This window comes from Sitophilus oryzae, unplaced genomic scaffold (genome assembly GCF_002938485.1).
Source record: "Sitophilus oryzae breed Bouriz unplaced genomic scaffold, Soryzae_2.0 scaffold_1494_pilon_pilon, whole genome shotgun sequence".
Lineage (NCBI taxonomy): Eukaryota > Metazoa > Arthropoda > Insecta > Coleoptera > Curculionidae > Sitophilus > Sitophilus oryzae.
Window position 1 is genome coordinate 1740529 of NW_022146163.1, and position 18073 is coordinate 1758601.

Below are 18073 nucleotides of genomic sequence, written 5' to 3' on the forward strand. Positions count from 1 at the left end.
TTGTGACATCTTAAGTCACACATAATTCACTCTCATCTGATAAAGCGTCACCGAGATCCGTAATTGAAGATGCGAAAAGAGGTGCCTTAAAGGGACTTTATCGGAAGGAATTAAAATCTTTAATGTGTGAGTACCGTCGGTGTTGTCGGTATACAGGGTGTCCTAATATTCCGTGAACTAGTGCGTATTTTTCAATGTACTGCGTATTCAAATGTGTTTCGACTGTCCGTTAGAGGGCATCAATCAAAAATAAACCTGAACGTTAATTAATTTAAAATTTAAGAAGGTTATTGTCAAATATCATATGTGATACTAAGATAGGTAATATTCCATATTTTCACTAAATAGGTTATTAGAGCATGTCGATTGAGTTGGAAAATAATTCTACTGGAATTTATATAGGGGTGGAGGTAGTTTTTGTAAAAGTCGAATTGTTTTTGTCTTGGTTTTTGACGAGTTGAAAAGTTAATAAATGTTAGAGCACTTAGCAAAATATAAACAAACGATAAAAGAAACATTTTTTATCTTTATGGTTTTTCAAATAAGTTTAAAATAACCCAGTTATTTTACTTTGAAATTTAAAAAAAAATAATTTTTTGTTTAAATTTTGAGAACCACTGGATCGTTTCTGGATTTTCCTTCTTGTAAATTTAATCTACTTTCTATGTTGCCATACTATCAAGGTATTACGATTTTTAACTAAAAATTAAAAAAAAAACATTTATTTTTTCCAAATTTCCAAATTATCAAAAAAAAATTCGCGGAAAAAAAAGGCGGGTTTCTAGGGCAGAAATATACTACCCCTAATATATTTGTACGTATGTCAGATCCACCCTGTATATTTAAAAATATATTAGATGTAGAAGATGTTAAACTACAATACAACGTACTATACAGGGTGTCCCAAAAATAAGTGCAAGTATTTTAACTAGTAGTATAATTATTCAACCCCAGAAACACACCTATAAGGTTTTTTTCGCGAAAAAAAAATTGAAAATTCGAAATTTTTTGAAAATTTGTTTGGATTTTTTTTTTGTTTTTAGTTAAAAAACATAATTTCTTGATAATATGGCAACATAGGTATTAGATTAAATTTACAAGAAAGAAAATCCAGAAAATATCCAGTGGTTCTCAAATTTTAGCAAAAAATTATTTTTTTGGGAAATGTTCAAAGGAAAATAACTCCGTTATTTTGGACTTATTTGAAAAATGATAACGAGAAAATATGTTTCTTTTATCGAGATCTACCACCCCTTAACATGCACTTATTTCTCGGACACCCTGTATACTATAATGTCGACCACACAGGTAAAAAAAGTTGATAACATTTTTAACTTTTGTGCAAAGCCGGTACGGTTTAAGGTACTCCCTATATTCATTTCGTACTAGCCACACTTAAATACAAATTTTAAATAAATATATACTAGCCCTGGTCAGTGTATTTCCGTGATCTATACTTTAATGCATACGACAGAGATAAATATATGCGACCAGTTGACAGACGGAGAGACAAAATAAAAAGCGGCATACAGTGTTGCTGGTTCGCACGAGAAATAAAATAATAAACAAATATATCTAAGCTATTCAATAATGCTCAATTCTGTTAGACAGATGTTTAAGAATCTATTACATATGTAGTAAAATGAGTAACTAATTGTGAAAAATAAAGTTCCAACCCTAGATGCAACATTTTTCATAAACACCTACTTTTGCGGTTTGAAATTTTGAAGCAAAATCCGGCAATTTCTGGCATAATTACATAGAAGAGATTCAGATCAACCTATGTATGAAATACCTATAGTTTAGTTCTATTTGCGCAAACTTATGGTATACTGACCTATAATCATGTAAAAATTTAGTACGTGAGCTGTTGCACCCAAATATCAATTCTTTTAATTAAAAGTAAAAGAAACTAACAAAATTTACTATGTTATTCAAATTGGAACTCGTAAACTGTCAAAATTTTTAACTAAAATAACATAAAAAATAATTTATTTATGCATTAGTATTATTGAACATATTTTTAACGATATTATAAGTTAAAATGATTTATCGTGTAATTTTTATTCTGACGAACTAGAATTACTATTTATAGTCACTGTATTTAACACACTTTGTACAAATGTACATCAATAACATTGAACTAAGACGTCGATTACATACTTATCATTGGATTAGAGTCGTAAAATTTTATGTGTATGTTCGACATAACCAAATTAGCTAAATATGCCTTATTTGTGCATCCCGCAAATGGATCACTCCGATGACCATAGATAATTACTAATTTAAATGGATTTATTAGATGTTAAGTCGACAGATGTAATAACATACTTTGAAGCCGAGTCAAGGTTATATTTAGTATGGAAGAAATAAATTTCGCATTTCTCCGTATGTAAATGTAAATAGGTAATTACTGGTTAAGTCTTTGGAGTCTGAGTTATTACAGATTACTGATCGGTAGACTAAATTTGATATATATATCAAAATATATATATATATATATATATATATATATATTATATATATATATATATATATATATATATATATATATATATATATATATATATATATATATATATATATATATATATATATATATATATATATATATATATATATATATATATATATATATATATATATATATATATATATATATATATATATATATATATATATATATGCTTTAACCTGCATCTCAAATTAGACCAAATATTACTATAAAACTAAAACTTTCACTCAGGATTGTCGTTCATTCAAATTGTAAATTACAATTACTAATCTTTTGTACATCTGTTGTAATATAACTGTTTTTTTTTTCTAATATACAGGGTGAGTTTTCTATGATGTTTTCTATGGGTATCTCGGAAACTACTGGAGATAGAGAGAGTCGGTTAAATGGGGAAAGAATTGCAATTTTGTAGTGTCATAAATATGCGCCTTTCAGATTTTTGAAAAAGTTCATGGCTCACTAGATATTTCAAAAAACACAAATTTCGGCTATTTTAAAAATTGTCCCTAATTCCATTATAAGCTATTTTAGACAAAAAGTTTTCAGATAAAAGTTGTAGATAATCACATCCTTAATGAGATTGTGTCCTCCGATTTTTTTCTAAAGCCTGTCATTTTTGACATATGACACAAATATATGTTTTTTTTAAATGGAAACCATAGTTGGCCATAAAGGCGCCATTTTTAAGCTTTTCAGCGATATAAACTATAATATGTTTTCTTCGAAAAGTTACTGAGTTATAGCCAATTCCTATAATTTTTAAACAATTTCACTTGTTAGCCATGGAAACAAGTTTAATCGTCTTTGCTATCAGAAATGTGAAGCTATCATATCCACACTTTGTAAATTAAAATAATCGAAAATTGTAAATATGAATTTTTCAAGTGAAGAAAATCGTGTAGGATTATTGGTTCAACTTTTCTTGACCATATATTTTCGAGGGTACGTTGACCGGTGAATGTTTCGTTTTTTAGAGAACGGTTTTCAAGACATTTAGTTATAGCCAATTCTTATCTTTCTTGAATAATTTCACATAGTTGGTATGGTATTCTTATGCTGTTATGATTTATAACTTACAAAAAGTCAGAATATATTATTAAACGGTTCTTTACATTCTTTACAATCATTTACATTACACAAACTAAAACTTAAAAAATAATATCACTACATACACTTTAAGTTATTTTAGAAAATGTTCAAAATATCCGCCATTGTTTTGAGAGTTGCATCTTTTTAAAACTGAACTATTACCTATTCTCACAGAAGGACCGGTCGACTTAATTAAATTTCTCTCTGGTACCGTCACTTCGAGTGCCTCTCTTAATTCACAAGTTCTTTTGTAAATCTTATTGTTAACCATGCCGCATAAAAAAATCTAAAATGGATAGGTCAGGTGAGCGAGGAGGCCCATGCAATTGGTCCACCTCTTCCTATCCCTGAGTTTGCATAATTATGATATAAATAACTTTTAACATTCCTTTCATTATGAAAAGTTAAGATGTTTTTTGGGCATATATTCATATGAAGTTTTTTTTCTCAGAATAAGTCCAAGAATCACCCCCTTAAATATTAGCATGTCATTAAGGAACACCCTGTATATGGAGCAATCAACAATGATTGAAATAGGTGGCAATACTGTGTTAGAGGACTTTAGTCGAGGGGTATCTCATTTGGGGGTAAAAAAGAAAAAATTTGGGGGTAAAAAAAAAGGACACCCTGTACGTGTACAGGGTGTCCTATTTTGGTTGAAATCATATATGTATATGGGGTACCTCCCATAGGTACCTCCGTTACTAGTGAAGATAGAAGGGTGCGTTTTGCACATACCTGTCCTACACAAACAGCAAGGCTTGAATTCCTCAACGTTTGGTGCAGACGACTCGTTGACCAAACATAGTTTGCCTCTATTTGGTGTCAGCGATTGCATAATAACAATTTTCGATTTTGTATTTTTTAATTTTCTGTAAGACTTTGGCCCTGTACAAAAAGTAAATTCCATATTAAATCAAAGAGAAATTTTAAAAAGTAGTAGTTTCAAGAGAACCTCTTTAAGAGATGCAAAGTTTGAAAAAATTGAGAGTTTAAAATAATTTATACCAAAATCGAAAACAAAATTTTAATTTAACGTTAAGACATATATTTATTACCTCTACTGACCATTTTGTATACATTAAAATGTTTTCGTGCTAAAAACTACATGAAATTAGTTTAGTTTAAAAATAGAAATGGCTCACTGGGATACTTAACAAAATATGCAATGGATTCAATGTAAAATATAAGTAAGTTTAAGTAAACACAGGAAAAAACCGGAGCGATGGCGATGGTGTGTTTCCTTTCAGCTTAATTTTAGTATAATTTCGATAAAAATTAGGTCATATAGAAGTGTTGCCATCATATTGAGGTCTTTACCAATTTCGAACAGTGAAAATGTAAAGCAAAATATATACAAAATAGCAAAATAGTATGACGTTTCTATAACTATAAAATAATGACGTTTCTATAACTATACAATAAAAATACAGAATAACTATTTCTATAAACAGATATAGCCTATACACTCTATAGAGGGTGACCCATAAGTATTTTAGCTGTTAGCTGTAGGTATTAGATTAAATTTACAAGAAAAAAAATCCAGAAAAGATCCAGTGTTTCTCAAAATTTTAGCAAAAAATAATTATTTTTGGAAATTTTCTTGTTTTTCTTTGGAAAAGTAAAATAACTCCGTTATTTTGGACTTATTTGAAAAACGATAAAGAGAAAATATGTTTCTTTTATCGAGATTTACCACCCCTTAAAATACTTCCACTTAGTTCTGGAACACCCTGTATATTAACTTCTATAAGGTAGCTCAAAAAAGTATGAGCGGATCGGTATGTTTTTTTTTAACGGAACACCCTGCATATTATTGCATTTTTGGCTTCTTTTCAGATCACTTTACATAATCCTAAGATAATATGAGTAAATATATTTCGATAGGTTCAGAGATATTATTAAATAAATAAAAAATCTACATTTTCAGCCTATCTTAAAAAAATTATTAAAAATACAAGAACTGTTGTAAACTATATAATATAACTAAAATTAAGTATTTACTTTAGATGGCCTGTACTTACTTTGCTATAAACATGGTAATCATAAATCATACAGGATGTTTAAAATTTTACGCCAAACTTTCTAAAATATAATTTTTTTTTAATGCAACACCTTATATATTATTTTTCAGTAGATGGAGAATTCAAAAATGAACATTTTTTTGTATTTATAGTATTTCAACATTTTTAACGGTTTTGCAGATATTCCCGGTTTTATATTTTATATATCATTTTCCATAGTAAATTTTTATTAAAGCCACCCAATAATTTTTTTTTCTCGTATTTTGCCGTTGAGAGAGCCATATGAAATAATACTGCGTGTATCTGCAAAACCATTAAAAATTTTGAAATACTTTAAACACAAGATATGTTCATTTTTTAATTCTTCATCTAATAAAAAAATAATATACAGTGTTCCATTTAAAAAAAAAACAAAGAAATATTAGTTTATATTTTAGAAAGTTTGGCGTAGAATTTTTAACATCCTGTATGATTGAAGATTACGATATTTATAGCAAAGTAAGTATCTAAATTAAATATCTAATATAGTTTTGATTTCAGGACAGTTCTTGTATTTGTAATATTTTTTTTTAATGAAGGTTGAAAAATATATATTTTTTTATTTATTTATAGTTCTGAAACTATCAAAATATATTTATTCATATCTTAGGATTATGTAAAGTGATCTGAAAGGAAGCCAAAAATGCAATCATATACAGGGTGTTCCATTTAAAAAAAAATTATCCTGATCCACTCAAACTTTTTTGAACCAACCTATAGAAGTTAAAGTATTTTTTTGAAATACGTCCTTGTACATACTTTAGGTTTAAGATACATTCAGGCCGAGAGCGTCGAGCGTCGAGCGTCGCGTCGCGTTTGCGTCGCGTCAGCGTGTCGAAATGGAATCAATTCACTTAACTTAAATTAGACCTTTCAGGCAGACCGCGTGTTGTTTGGCGTTGCGCTAGCGTCCGCTGAGCGTCGGGGTTCGAGTTTAATGAGGCGGACGCGACGCAAACGCGACGCGACGCTCGACGCTCCCAGCCTGAATGTACCTTTACACTTAAACAAAATTCACAAGTTTTTTTTATTCTAGGAGCTACATTTGCCCGACGCATTATTGCCGGGCCCTATATAAAAATACTTGATTGAATGTAATTGTGATTTTTATTTGACAGGGAGGACCTAACCCACAAGCTACGGTTTACATAGATTCTCAAAAATCATAAAATATATTTCTCTAAGATCTCTATTGTCATTTTTAAAATAGTTTTGCCAGCGTTACTGTTTTACTAGATTTTGGCGGACATGATTTAATGGTAAAACTAAATCAGTTATGAAATAATTTCGAAAAATCTGTATTTTGAAATGACAACGGACCTTGAGACAGAAAATAAATTCCTGTGTATAAATATACTACACTTAAATAAAGCATATAATATTGGCTTCGTGTTTTCATGTTTTTCAAAAATATTTTGGAAAATTAAAAATACACCTCGGCTTACCTGATTTACACAATTTAGTATGAAAAAAAAATTTATTTCTTTAATGAAACTGCCTATACAGGGTGTCCCAGAAATAAGTGCAAGTATTTTAAGGGCTGGTAGATTTCGATAAAAGAAACATATTTTCTCTTTATCGTTTTTCAAATAAGTCCAAAATAACAGAGTTATTTTACTTTGAAAATTTCGAAAAAAAATATTTTTTGCTTAAATTTTGAGAACCACTGGATCTTTTCTGGATTTTCTATCTTGTAAATTTAATTTAATACTTAATACCTATGTTGCTATATTATCAAGAAATTATGTTCTTTAAATAAAAACTAAAAAAAAATTCCAAAATTTTTTTCAAAAAATTTCGTATTTTCAAAATTTTTTTTTTCGAAAAAAAAACCTCATAGGCGTGTTTCTGGGGTATACTTTCTGGTGTATACCTTCCTACCAGTTAAAATACTTGCACTTATTTCTGGGACACCCTGTATTTAGTATAAAGTATAAAAACACATTAAAGTTTAAATTAATGAAAATTTTGTAAAATATGAATAATATAATTAGTGATCATATACAGAGTGAGTCTTAAATAAATGCAAATATTTTAGGGGTAGTACAGTGTGTCCCATTTTGGTTGAAATCATAGGGTATCTCCGTTATTAGTGAAGATAGAAAGGTGCGGTTTGCACAAACCTGTACCATTTTTTCGTCAAACGGAAGATGCTGCAAACAAAATTTTCATAGCCCTCTTCATTTCTGAGCTACAGGGTCTTTTCAAAAATTTTGCAATTTGGGACACCCCCTGTATCTCTGTTATTGTTAAAGGTATCGAGAAGGCGGAAACTGCTTATTGTAGAACTTTTTACGTAGAATACAGTGGCGTAGTCTGTTTTTCCACCAAAAAAATATTTTTGAAAATATGAACTAAAGTTATGTTTTTTCAAATGGAACACCCTGTATATTTATAAATCATATGATCTGTCTTGCTACGAGCTTCTCAAAAATATATATCACTCTATATTTATTTTCACTATTTACTGCAATATTTAAAATATATCATTTTCTTATTAGTAGGCCGTGATAAATAACAAAAAATCAAAATGGTATTTACTAAAATAGTCATACACATATTAAAATTTATTTGGGATTGATATATTTTACTTTTGAAATAACTGTTACCACTGAAACTGTGAATATATTTTTCTTTTTTTTATAACGGGATGGGTTTGCAAATATCTAAATCTTGAATTATTAAAGCATTTTTCAGGTGTTCGACATTGTTGTAGTGCCCACGATATATTTCGTATTTCAAAAATCCCCAAAATCAGAAATCGAGAACGGCGAAATCCGGGAATCGAGGAGGCTATCAATATGCGTTCATTGGTTCCAATTCATTGATTTGAAAAATAATAATTTAACAGTATTCTAATATTTCCATAGTTATGAGGGGGAATGTTCCCCATCTTGCTGAAAGTATATTTCACGTAAATTAGCTAAAGGAATATCTAAAATTTCCGATACGATAGATTATTCTTACGTATACACGTATTCCAAGATTTACAAATAGCGGTAGAGAGTTAAGTTTCCCTAATATATAAAGAATTTATTAGCGGCTCCCAAAATAAAACAAGAGACAGATAGCAGTATACTTTTAATAATTCTTTAGTTTCTTTTATTATCAATCATGGCCTACTAATAAATATGATCTTTTAATAAAAACTTTTAAATATTGCAGTAAATAGTGAAAATAAATATAGAGTGATATATATTTTTGAGAAGCTTATGGCAAGACAGATCATATGATTTATAAATATACAGGGTGTTCCATTTAAAAAAACATAACTTTAGTTCATATTTTCAAAAATATTTTTTTGGTAGAAAAACAGACTACGCCACTGTATTCTACGTAAAAAGTTTACAATAAACAGTTTTCACCTTCTCGATAGCTTTAACAATAACAGAGATACAGGAGGTGTCCCAAATTGCAAAATTTTCAAAAAGACCCTGTAGCTCGGAAACGAAGAGGGCTATGAAAATTTTGTTTACGGCATCTTCCGTTTGACAAAAAAGTGAGACAGGTTTGTGCAAACCGCACCCTTCTATCTTCACTAATAACGGAGATACCGTATGATTTCAACCAAAATGGGACACCCTGTACATTCGACGCCATAAACACCACTTTGAGGTTTTTTTTCGCGTAAAAATTTTTGTTGTTTTTTTAAATTTTTATTTAAATAACCCAGATAACCATTGATAATAATAACAGTAAAAACTCTAGTTGCACACTTACTTGTCCTAGTATATAGGATTACATATTATTTATAAAAAAAACAGTAGGTAGATATTTTAAAAACAAACATAAATAATTTTCATATTAAATTATCTACACATTCATTTCCTGATAACAGTTAAGTACCTATTGCATTACAACATTTTACTGAAATATGGAACTGATAGCATTATGTCAGCCTTAAATATAGTTCATTAGTTAATAAATAACTTTATTACAATGCAAAATAAACCTACTATAATTAAAAAATATATTTTTCATTAGCCCTCTAATTATAAGCATATCAATAATATGCATCAGCTACAGTAGATATGCACCTGGAACTAAAATATTCGTTTTACATTTTACAGCTGAATATTGTACAGAAAGCTGCTTAGTTTACCAGTAATGTAACTATAAATTTTAAAAATAAAAATGACACAATTGCAAAATTTATTGCTTTATTATCACTTTCTTTTTTGCAATTTGTATAAAATTCTATTAGTATCCCTGAATAATTTTTCTGCGTATATTTCAATAAATAATTTTCTCACATAAATCTATATACAGGGTGAGTCTTAAATAAGTGCAAATCTTTTTAGGCGTAGTATATTTCGGCTCCAGAAACACGATTATGAGGTATTTTTCGCCAAAAAAAATTGAAGATTTGGAATTTTTTTTAAGTTTTAGTTAAAAAACTTAATTTCTTAATAATATGACAATACAGGTAATAGATTAAATTTACAACAAAGAAACCCCAGAAAAAATCCAGTGGTTCTCAAAATTTAAGCTAAAAATAACTCGGATATTTTGGATTTATTTGTAAAACGGTAAAGAGAAAATATATATTTCTTTTATCGAGATCCAGTAGCCCTGGAAATATTTGCTCTTATTTGAGACGCACCCTGTGTAATATTACTCTTTATTAATCGTAATCGGAGTCCCTCGTTTTACACGCCATGTTTACCTATACGCGGATTCGTTTATATGCCTTTGCAATTTTGACACAAGTGACTTAGGCTTGATTTTCATGCATCCGTTGTCCAACGATACGTTGATACGATATTAATTTCATTGGTTGTATTTAAAGGCTTCGATTGGTTAACCCTTTCTAACCAACCGAAGTCTTTAAATTCAACCAATAAAATTAATATCGCATCATCGTATCGTCGGACAACGGATGCATGAAAATCAAGCTTTATTCTACGCTGTTATTTATACGCGGTTTTAGTAATTCTAGATATATTAGACAGGAAAAATCCATAAGTATCCATCTCAATAGGATAACAAGTCAACAAGTTGTGAAGTTGTAACATACGATGACAACAGAGATATTAGACAGAAATTGCCACCCACACATTAACTCTTATACAGGGTGAAACGTAAATAAATGCAAATATTTTAGGAGTAGTATATTTCGACCCCAGAAACACGTCTATGCGTTTTTTTCTGAAAATAATATTTTGAAAAGTTGGAACTTTTTTCCAAATTTTGTTACTTTTTAGTTAAAAAAACATTATTTCTTGATACTATGGCAACAGGTGTAGTAGATTAAGTTTACAAGAAAGAAAACCTAGAAAAGTTCCAGTTGTTCTCAAAATTTAAGAGAAAAATTATATTTTTTAAAATTTTCAAAGTAAAATACCTCGGTTATTTTGAACGTATTTGAAAAAAGGTAAAAGAGTAAATAAGTTTCCTTTATCGAGATCTAACAGCACAGAATATTTGCACTAATTTAAGATTCACCCTGTATAATAAATATCTAAGAATATTACGCTGACTCAAAATTAACTACGCTTACAAAAATACACTATATTGCATGATATGTACAGTTGAGTGAAATATTAATGATATATTTTACTCCACTACTTCAAACATGTCCTGAATTTTATGACAGAAATTATCGTATACCATGCTAAGATACCGTATGGTGGCATACGAAATCCCTTGTAATTTTTGAAAAGTTCAAATACTATCACCCCAGATGATTTTAGGCAAAAAGTGTATTAGATTTTTTTGAAGAGGCTTTAAAATTTAACTGTCGTCTAGAATTTTGTTTTATTTGGTATGGGCATCTAAAAGTTATTTGCAAAAATCTACCTTCAAATTACTGAAAATTTATAATACGACCCAGAGAAAGCTACAATTAAAATACCAGCAAAAATATGATTTTATCATTGTCAAACTTGATGTCACATTCTTTGTTTACATGAATTTATGTGGTTTGAAAAGGGTAGATATATTTTTTTCTGAATCCACAATAATTTAACAAATAAAAAAAAATATTTTTAACTAAAGGAAATTTGTTAAACTAGGCTAATTAATAAAATGTTTACATAATCCCCAATTCGAAGCCAAACAATACCTCAAATGATTCTGAAAATTCACGCCTCACAATACAAAGCTGTTAATGGGAGAATCTTTAGATCCCACAGAGCAGAGATGTCGTTTTCAGTCCATCTAAATTTCTGCATTTAATATGCCCTTAAAGACGGTTTTTGAGTGTGCTCCATAGGAAGAAGTCGTTCGACGAAAGATCCTGTTGTATTTTCCTACGGTATCCCCAATAAAACGGGAGTCAATGTTGTTTTCTTCCTGTTCAATTATTTTTTTCTTCACACATCCATGTGCTTAATACTTTAGTGCCTTTAGTTTCATACCTATGGTTTATTCTTTAAACTATTGACTTATTCGGTTTAGGCTTTTCGGAGATTGAGGTGTGAATATAAATATCTGACACAGCGAGAATACTATTTCCAGCAAAATGCTGTTTAATCATCGTTACTTTTTCAGAAGTTGGGAAATTAATAATTATTTTGTGCAATTTTTGTAAACAAAATGTGACATCGAATTAAATAAATGACCCAATCAGATTTTTGCTGGTATTTTAATAATTGTAGCTTATTCTCTGGGCCGTATTATAAATTTTACTAATTTGAAGGTGGATTTTTGGAAATAACTTTTAAACAACTATTCCAAATGAAACGAAATTCTAGACAAAAGTACAACTATAACATCTCTTGAAAAAAGCCTAATACAACTTCGGCTTAAAATTATCTGGATATATAATATATGATCTTTCAAAATTTGCATGTGGCTGACGTATGACGGTGTGACGGTTTTATTACGGTATTTGCCTGTAATGATCGGTAATTATATGGCTAATCAAGCCGAATTAAGTATCTATCTCAATCTCAATAGGACAACAAATCAACAAGTTGTCGAGTTGTAACATACGATGAGAAATAGCAACAGAGATATTGGCCAGAAATTTTCACCCTAAAACTCTTATACAGGGTGAGTCTTAAAAAAGTGCAAATATTTTAGGAGTAGTATATTTCGACCCCCGAAACACGTCTATGAGGTTTTTTTTCTCTGGGCCATATTATAAATTTTACTAATTTGAAGGTAGATTTTTGCAAGTAACTTTTAAACGACTATTCCAAATGAAACAAAATTCTAGACAAAAGTACAACTTTAACGCCTCTTGAAAAAAGGCTAATACAACTTTTGCATAAAATTATCTTGGGAGATAATATCTGATCTTTTCAAAATTTACATGTGACGGTATTTTCAAGTAATGATCGGTAATTAATATGGCTAATTCCTGTGAAAAATCAAGCCGAATTAACCTCAAATTAACAAACAAAAATATCGTATTACAGTGACGACGATATAGGCGCGCACCTAAAATTAGCTTTTATATGTCAAGATGAAACAGAATTTAAAAATTCGCAACCGGTACGGGCCGACAGCGCGCGATCCTCAGGGCTTTCGATACCTCTAAAAATAATATAATCTAAATTTAAGCAGCGCTCGGACAGAGCGCGAATTATGTAATGCAATATTTTCGGTATTTTCCTACGCAAAACCACGCTCCTATAAACAAATTAATAACATTTCTCCGGCCAGCTAAACACCGCAACATAATTTCGTCCAAAAATAAACGATTTTTCACATCCAAAAAATTAAATTTTTTGTACTCACTTTCTGGATAACTAAAGGTGTCCCGAAATCCTTTCCTCCCTGCAATCTGAACCCCCAGTTCGGGGAATCCGCCTTGTTCAAGCGCACCGTCATCAAGTTTGCCATTTTTCTCGCTGTTTTTCCCTTGCTTCACCGGTGTGTTTTTTTTTCGAGAGACGCACTGATAACCGTTGCTGCGGATCACTTTTTACGCGAAACTTGCGGGTTTTGATGGTATTTGGACAGCGCGTATTGGCGTTTGAAAAAGTGGCCGCGAGACGACCGGTAGCGCCGCCTATGCGATCGCGGTTTCATGACAGTGGTGGGGGAAGATGCGCTTATTTATAGAGAAGCGATAATAAATTATAATAAGGTGGTGCGGATACGGTGCGTGAATGCGATAGATTTGCCGATTGGCGAATTTTTTGAGCTTGTTCTACAGGGTGAGCCAACATAATGAAGAAACTTTGTATCGGGTTTCTAGTTTGAAATGAAAACTCCAATCGGTTATGTAAAATATTCAGGCAATATATTTGCACGTTTTAAAAATATCATTGTCAATAGAGATGAACAAGCGTGGTCTTGTCCTTGTATAAAAAGCAAGACCAAAACTAACGTCAGATCGGCCAGACTAAGATTAAGACCGACCAGTGCGAGAGTTATAAACAAATTAGAAACATTTCTTCAGCCAACTAAACACCACGACATAATTTTGCCCAAAAATGTACTATTTTTCACAAAAACAAAATTAAATTTATTGTACTCACTTTCTGGATAACTAACGGAGTTCCGAAGTCCTTTCCCCCCTGCAATCTGAACCCCCAGTTCGGGTATTCCGCCTTGTTCAAGCGCACCGTCATCAAGTTTGCCATTTTCTTGCTGTTTTTCCCTTGCTTCGCCGGTGTGTTTTTATTTTCGAGAGACGCACTGATAACCGTTACTGCGGATCGCTTTTTACGCGAAACTTGTGGGTTTTGATGGTATTTGTACGGCGCGTATTGGCGTTTGAAAAAGTAGCCGCGAGACCACCGGTAGCGCCGCCTATGCGGTCGCGATTTCAAGATAGTGGTGGGGGAAGATGCGCTTATTTATAGAGAAGCGATAATAAATTATAATAAGGTGGTGCGGATGCGGTGCGTGAATGCGATAGATTTGCCGATTGGCGAATTTTTGGGCTTGTTCTATAGGGTGATCCAACCTAATGAAGAAACTTTGTATCGGGTTTCTAATTTGGAATAAAAACTACAATCATTTTGTAAAATATTCAGGCAATATCTTCGCAAGTTTTAAAAATATCTTTGTCAATAGAGATGAGTGCAAGCGTAGTCTTCTCCTTGCATAAAAAAGCAAGACCAAGACCAAAACTAACGTCAGATCGGACAGACAAAGATCAAGACCGACCAATGCGAAACTTATAAACAAATTAGTAACATTTCTTCAGCCAACTAAACACCGCAACATAATTTCGTCCAAAAATAAACGATTTTTCACATCAAAAAATTAAATTTCTTGTACTCACTTTCTGGATAACTAAAGGTGTCCCGAAATCATTTCCCCTGCAATCTGAACCCCAGTTCGGTGAGTCGGCCTTGTTCAAGCTCACAGTCATCAAGTTTGCCATTTTTCTTGCTGTTTTTCCTTTGCTTCACCGGTGTGTGTCATTTTTTCGAGAGATGCACTGATAACCGTTGCTGCGGATCACTTTTTATGCGAAACTTGCGGGTTTTGATGGTATTTGGACGGCGCGTATTGGCGTTTGAAAAAGTAGCCGCGAGACGACCAGTAGCGCCGCCTATGCGGTCGCGATTTCAAGACAGTGGTGGGGGAAGATGCGCTTATTTATAGAGAAGCTATAATAAATTATAATAAGGTGGTGCGGATGCGGTGTGTGAATGCGATAGATTTGCCGATTGGCGAATTTTGGGCTTGTTCTATAGGGTGATCCAACCTAATGAAGAAACTTTGTATCGGGTTTCTAATTTGAAATAAAACTACAATCATTTTGTAAAATATTCAGGCAATATCTTCGCAAGTTTTAAAAATATCTTTGTCAATAGAGATGAGTGCAAGCGTAGTCTTCTCCTTGCATAAAAAGCAAGACCAAGACCAAAACTAACGTCAGATCGGACAGACAAAGATCAAGACCGACCAATGCGAAACTTATAAACAAATTAGTAACATTTCTTCAGCCAACTAAACACCGCAACATAATTTCGTCCAAAAATAAACGATTTTTCACATCAAAAAATTAAATTTCTTGTACTCACTTTCTGGATAACTAAAGGTGTCCCGAAATCATTTCCCCCGCAATCTGAACCCCAGTTCGGTGAGTCGGCCTTGTTCAAGCTCACAGTCATCAAGTTTGCCATTTTTCTTGCTGTTTTTCCTTTGCTTCACCGGTGTGTGTCATTTTTCGAGAGATGCACTGATAACCGTTGCTGCGGATCACTTTTTATGCGAAACTTGCGGGTTTTGATGGTATTTGGACGGCGCGTATTGGCGTTTGAAAAAAGTAGCCGCGAGACGACCAGTAGCGCCGCCTATGCGGTCGCGATTTCAAGACAGTGGTGGGGGAAGATGCGCTTATTTATAGAGAAGCTATAATAAATTATAATAAGGTGGTGCGGATGCGGTGTGTGAATGCGATAGATTTGCCGATTGGCGAATTTTTGGGCTTGTTCTATAGGGTGATCCAACCTAATGAAGAAACTTTGTATCGGGTTTCTAATTTGAAATAAAAACTACAATCATTTTTGTAAAATATTCAGGCAATATCTTCGCAAGTTTTAAAAATATCTTTGTCAATAGAGATGAGTGCAAGCGTAGTCTTCTCCTTGCATAAAAAGCAAGACCAAGACCAAAACTAACGTCAGATCGGACAGACAAAGATCAAGACCGACCAATGCGAAACTTATAAACAAATTAGTAACATTTCTTCAGCCAACTAAACACCGCAACATAATTTCGTCCAAAAATAAACGATTTTTCACATCAAAAAAATTAAATTTCTTGTACTCACTTTCTGGATAACTAAAGGTGTCCCGAAATCATTTCCCCCTGCAATCTGAACCCCAGTTCGGTGAGTCGGCCTTGTTCAAGCTCACAGTCATCAAGTTTGCCATTTTTTCTTGCTGTTTTTCCTTTGCTTCACCGGTGTGTGTTTTTTTTCGAGAGATGCACTGATAACCGTTGCTGCGGATCACTTTTTATGCGAAACTTGCGGGTTTTGATGGTATTTGGACGGCGCGTATTGGCGTTTGAAAAAGTAGCCGCGAGACGACCAGTAGCGCCGCCTATGCGGTCGCGATTTCAAGACAGTGGTGGGGGAAGATGCGCTTATTTATAGAGAAGCTATAATAAATTATAATAAGGTGGTGCGGATGCGGTGTGTGAATGCGATAGATTTGCCGATTGGCGAATTTTTGGGCTTGTTCTATAGGGTGATCCAACCTAATGAAGAAACTTTGTATCGGGTTTCTAATTTGAAATAAAAACTACAATCATTTTTGTAAAATATTCAGGCAATATCTTCGCAAGTTTTAAAAATATCTTTGTCAATAGAGATGAGTGCAAGCGTAGTCTTCTCCTTGCATAAAAAAGCAAGACCAAGACCAAAACTAACGTCAGATCGGACAGACAAAGATCAAGACCGACCAATGCGAAACTTATAAACAAATTAGTAACATTTCTTCAGCCAACTAAACACCGCAACATAATTTCGTCCAAAAATAAACGATTTTTCACATCAAAAAAAATAAATTTTTGTACTCACTTTCTGGATAACTAAAGGTGTCCGAAATCATTACCCCCTGTAATCTGAACCCCCAGTTCGGAGAGTCGGCCTTGTTCAAGCTCACAGTCATCAAGTTTGCCATTTTTCTTGCTGTTTTTCCTTTGCTTCACCGGGTGTGTTTTTTTCGAGAGACGCACTGATAACCGTTGCTGCGGATCACTTTTTACGCGCGAAACTTGCGGGTTTTGATGGTATTTGGACGGCGCGTATTGGCGTTTGAAAAAGTAGCCGCGAGACGACCAGTAGCGCCGCCTATGCGGTCGCGATTTCAAGACAGTGGTGGGGAAGATGCGCTTATTTATAGAGAAGCTATAATAAATTATAATAAGGTGGTGCGGATGCGGTGCGTGAATGCGATAGATTTGCCGATTGGCGAATTTTTGAGCTTGTTCTACAGGGTCAGCCAACCTAATGAAGAAACTTTGTATCGGGTTTCTAGTTTGGAATGAAAATTCCAATCGTTTATGTAAAATATTCAGGCAATATCTTCGCACATTTTAAAAATATCTTTGTCAATAGAGATGAGTGCAAGCGTGGTCTTGTCCTTGTATAAAAAGCAAGACCAAAACTAACGTCAGATCGGCCAGACTAAGATTAAGACCGACCAGTGCGAGAGTTATAAACAAATTAGAAACATTTCTTCAGCCAACTAAACACCACGACATAATTTTGCCCAAAAATGTACTATTTTTCACAAAAACAAAATTAAATTTATTGTACTCACTTTCTGGATAACTAACGGAGTTCCGAAGTCCTTTCCCCCCTGCAATCTGAACCCCCAGTTCGGGTATTCCGCCTTGTTCAAGCGCACCGTCATCAAGTTTGCCATTTTCTTGCTGTTTTTCCCTTGCTTCGCCGGTGTGTTTTTATTTTCGAGAGACGCACTGATAACCGTTACTGCGGATCGCTTTTTACGCGAAACTTGTGGGTTTTGATGGTATTTGTACG

At 32.5% G+C, this 18073-nt stretch overlaps 1 protein-coding gene across 5 annotated transcripts in view; it reads right to left on the reverse strand.

Moving 5' to 3' along the window:
- LOC115877486 (PDZ and LIM domain protein Zasp-like) overlaps positions 1–14325 on the reverse strand; it is a 129247-nt gene extending 114922 nt beyond the window's left edge. For 2 of the 5 annotated variants that reach the window (XM_030893669.1, XM_030893665.1), the window contains exon 1: positions 13354–13636. In XM_030893669.1, the coding sequence (XP_030749529.1) occupies positions 13354–13458 (105 nt within the window). In that variant the 5' untranslated portion in view covers positions 13459–13636. Of the gene's footprint in view, positions 1–13353; positions 13637–14099 lie in introns of those variants that run through there. The other 3 variants (XM_030893670.1, XM_030893668.1, XM_030893666.1) reach the window with 2 other exon arrangements.
- Positions 14326–18073: the final 3748 nt, after the last annotated feature.